The sequence below is a fragment of the Haplochromis burtoni genome, unplaced genomic scaffold (genome assembly GCF_018398535.1).
Source record: "Haplochromis burtoni strain Fernald_Lab_line unplaced genomic scaffold, NCSU_Asbu1 Contig_692, whole genome shotgun sequence".
In the NCBI taxonomy this organism is placed as follows: domain Eukaryota; kingdom Metazoa; phylum Chordata; class Actinopteri; order Cichliformes; family Cichlidae; genus Haplochromis; species Haplochromis burtoni.
The window spans coordinates 128,829-132,849 of record NW_024583053.1 but is presented as its reverse complement, the minus strand read 5'-3'; the positions used below and the strand labels follow the sequence as shown (position 1 = coordinate 132,849).

General features: G+C 52.2%; 1 protein-coding gene across 1 annotated transcript in view; it reads right to left on the bottom strand.

Moving 5' to 3' along the window:
* Window positions 1-1,325: 1,325 nt before the first annotated feature.
* LOC121812624 overlaps window positions 1,326-4,021 on the bottom strand; it is a 10,373-nt gene continuing 7,677 nt past the window's right edge. Inside the window, exons 2-3 of the mRNA XM_042215310.1 lie at window positions 2,803-4,021; window positions 1,326-1,338 (exon numbers count right to left, since the gene is read on the bottom strand). Coding sequence (XP_042071244.1) covers window positions 1,326-1,338; window positions 2,803-3,779 — 990 coding nt within the window. The 5' untranslated portion in view covers window positions 3,780-4,021. The remainder of the gene's footprint in view (window positions 1,339-2,802) is intronic.

The window sequence follows — 4,021 nt, the reverse complement described above, 5'->3', positions numbered from 1 at the left end:
TGTTCCAGTTCACGGTGATGCCATTTGGCCTACATGGGGCACCGGCCACCTTCCAAAGGCTGATGGACAAGTTGCTACAGGGGTGTGACCCCTATAGTGCCGCCTACCTGGATGATGTAGTGATCTTCAGCAACACCTGGGAGGAGCATCTGCAGCACCTGTCCGAAGTCCTGGGAAGAATCCATAAGGCGGGGTTGACCCTTAACCCCTCTAAATGTGAGTGGGCACGGCAGGAGACCCACTACCTTGGCTACCAAGTGGGCAGAGGTGAGGTGCGCCCGCAGATGGATAAAGTGGAAGCTATCCAGAACTGCCCTCGGCCACGCACCAAAAAGGAAGTCCGGTCTTTCCTGGGGTTGGTTGGCTGGTACCGAAGATTTGTGCCCCAGTTTGCAACTATTGCGGCTCTCCTTACTGCATTGACCAGCAAGAACCAACGGAATCCGGTCATATGGACAGCGGAATGTGAACAAGCCTTCCAAGGGCTGAAAACCTGCCTGTGTACGACCCCAGTTCTCAGGAGCCCAGACTTCAAGAAGAGATTTCTGGTCCAGGTGGATGCCTCCAAAAGCGGCCTGGGAGCAGTGTTGGCCCAAGGGGACCCTGGAGATGAGCATCCGGACCTATACCTAAGCCGCAAGCTGCTGCCCCGGGAGACCAACTACTCAACGGTGGAGAAGGAGGCCTTGGCCATTAAGTGGGCACTGGAGAAACTCAGGTATTATTTACTTGGAAGAGAGTTTGAGCTGGAAACTGATCATCGAGCGCTCACCTGGATCCATTCCATGAAGGACCATAACAGCCGACTGACACGCTGGTACCTTTCACTGCAGCCTTTCAGATTCATCATCCGTCACAGACCAGGCAAGCTCAATGTAGTGGCAGATTATCTCTCCAGGTTGCCGCACAACGCCAACCTCCGGGTGGAAGGGGATGATGTGACGGAGTTACACCGTCCCGAGCTGCAGACAGCTGATCTGGGCGCATACACGCACCACCATTAGTTTCTACAATCACCGTGGCCGCGCGTCTTTTCGTCGACCAGGCAGATAAACAGTTGCTGTGATCGCCGATTATGCGGGGTTATGCAAGCCGATGGCATAGTGTTCCGGGGTTTAAATAATGGGTTCGCGCGCGCTTAGAGGGTCACGTGAACTGCATTATTTTTTTTGTTTGTTTTGTGTTATTGTGAAACACTGTAGGCTGCCTGGAAATGGCCATAAATGTCTGTATATACATATATGTATTGTAGGAATACAGCAGGAAATAAGCTGAGGGGGAAAGACTGTTTGATAAAAGAAATAATAAAGAGATGACTATTACGCCTAGTGGGAGGGGCTATGGGGTATAAGAGAAGGCGGTCAGGGCCTACCTGTGTTTTTTTTCTCTCCAGAGAGCTGTTACAGAGAGGGTAACATGCAGACTGTGTTTTGTATATAGATGTTTGTTTGTGATGACTTAAGTCAGTTCTATTTTCTTTGTAAATAACTTTTGTGCACCTGGGAGGCCGGCAGAATAAATAAATAAATTATCTACACTGAATGCTTTCCGACTACGCCTGTATTTGTTCGGGAGAAGTTTAGGAGAGGACCCCGCGACACAACGTCACAGATAAACAGTTAAAAATATAAACTCAAGAACTGAAGAAAAATCGTCCTGATTTTAAACATCCGCATCAAGATAAACTTGCAGATTTACGAGTCAAAATGTGTCAAAAAGTCTGTATCCTTACCTGAGAGTTTCAACTTTACAGTTCGTGATTGGTCTGTGGGCTACTTCCTGTCCCTCCGGAAGTCCACTATCAACTCCTTTGTCTTTGCGACGTTGAGGGTGAGATGGTTGTCTTGACACCAGTGGGTCAGGGCGCTGACCTCCTCCCTGTAAGCCGTCTCATCACCATTGGTGATAAGACCCACCACTGTAGTGTCGTCCGCAAACTTCACAATGATGTTGGAGTTGTTAGTGGCTGTGCAGTCGTAGGTGTAGAGTGAGTACAGGAGAGGGCTCAGTACACACCCCTGTGGAGCACCAGTGTTCAGTGTGATGGGGGATGAGGTGATGCTGCCCAGTCTGACCACTTGGCGTCTGTCAGACAGGAAGCTAAGGATCCAGCTGCAGAGGGAGCTGCTCAGTCCTAGATCCTGCAGTTTCCTGTCCAGCTTCGAGGGAACGATGGTATTGAATGCTGAGCTGTAATCTACAAACAGCATTCTCACATACGTGTCTCTCTTCTCCAGGTGTGACAGGGCAGTATGTAGTGTCAGGGCTATGGCATCATCAGTGGACCTGTTGTGGCGGTATGCGAACTGTAGAGGGTCCAGTGAGTCGGGTAGTGCAGAGCAGATGAAGTCCCTGACCAGCTTCTCGAAGCATTTGCTTACGATGGGGGTCAGGGCTACAGGTCGCCAGTCGTTCAATGAGGAGATGGTGGAGGATTTGGGTACAGGGACGATGGTGGCCATTTTGAAGCAGGCTGGGACTACAGACAGAGAGAGGGAAAGGTTGAAGATGTGCGTGAACACTCCAGCCAGCTGAGCCGCGCATGACTTGAGGACGCGGCCGGGAATCCCGTCCGGACCAGTAGCTTTGCGCGCGTTCACCTTCCTGAAGCACTTCCGCACATCCTCCTCAGACACAGTGTGCGCACTGACGTCATCCGCGGTGCGCACACTGTCCGGTCTCATGGTGTTCGCTGTGTCGAATCTAGCGTAGAATACGTTTAGATCCTCACACAGAGAGGCCGTGGTCTGCGGTGTGCTGGTTTTCCCTCTAAAGTCTGTGATCGTGTTTAGTCCCTGCCACATACTCCGAGGGTTGTCAAACTGTTGCTCCACCCTGTCCCTGTACTCACGTTTGGCTGCTTTGATCGTCTTCCGGAGTTGGTAATGTGCGTGTTTGTAGTCCGATGTGTTCGCGGAGGCAAAGGCGGTGCTCCGTGCCGCCAGTGCCGCGCGAACATCTCCGTTAATCCAGGGTTTTTGATTTGGGAAGGATTTAACTGTTCTGGATGGGACGACATCTTCCACGCATTTCCTGATAAATCCGCAGACTGAGTCTGTGTACTCATCAATGTCCCTAGCAGCCACGTGAAACATTTCCCAGTCCGCGTGATCAAAACAGTCCCGCAGCGCAGACTCCGATTGGTCCGTCCAACAGTGCACCGCCCTCCGGGTTGGAGCTTCCTGTTTCAGCTTCTGCCTGTAGGCGGGCAGGAGCAGGATGGAGCGGTGATCTGATTGGCCGAATGGGGCGCGGGGGAGGGCTTTGTACGCATCCCGGAAAGAGGTGTAGCAGTGGTCGAGTAGCCGGTCTCCACGAGTGTTAAAATGGATGTGTTGGTGGAGTTTGGGTGAGACTTTCTTCAGGTTTCCCTTATTAAAGTCTCCGGCTGTGATAAACGCTGCCTCTGGGTGTGCGGTTTCCTCGCTGCTGATCGCGCTGTACAGTTCCCTGAGTGCTCGGTCAGTGTCGGCTTGTGGGGGAATGTAAACAGCCGTAATAATCACTGCTGTAAATTCCCTCGGTAGCCAGAATGGCCGGCACTTAATCATCAGGTACTCCAGGTCCGGTGAGCAGAAGGATTTGACCGGGTGCACGTTCGCATAATCACACCAGCTGTTGTTGATCATGAAACACACACCACCGCCTCTGCTTTTCCCAGTAAGATCCTGTGACCTGTCCGCGCGGTGCACGGAGAACCCCGGTAGTTGTATTGCGGAGTCCGGTACCTTGTCCGATAGCCAGGTTTCTGTGAGGCAGATCACGCAGCAGTCCCGCATCTCTCGCTGGAATGAGATCCGTGCCCGAAGCTCGCACAGCTTGTTCTCCAGAGACTGCACATTAGCCAGTAATAAACTGGGTAACGGTGGTCTGTTAGTGCGCCGTCTCAGTCGAACCAGAACGCCAGATCTTCTCCCTCTGCGTCGGCGTTTGCGGCCTCCAGGGCCAGAGAACAAAGGCGTCTCAGGTGAGATGAATGGGGGGTCTGCAAACGGAGCGTCCGTGTTGCAAAACTTGAACT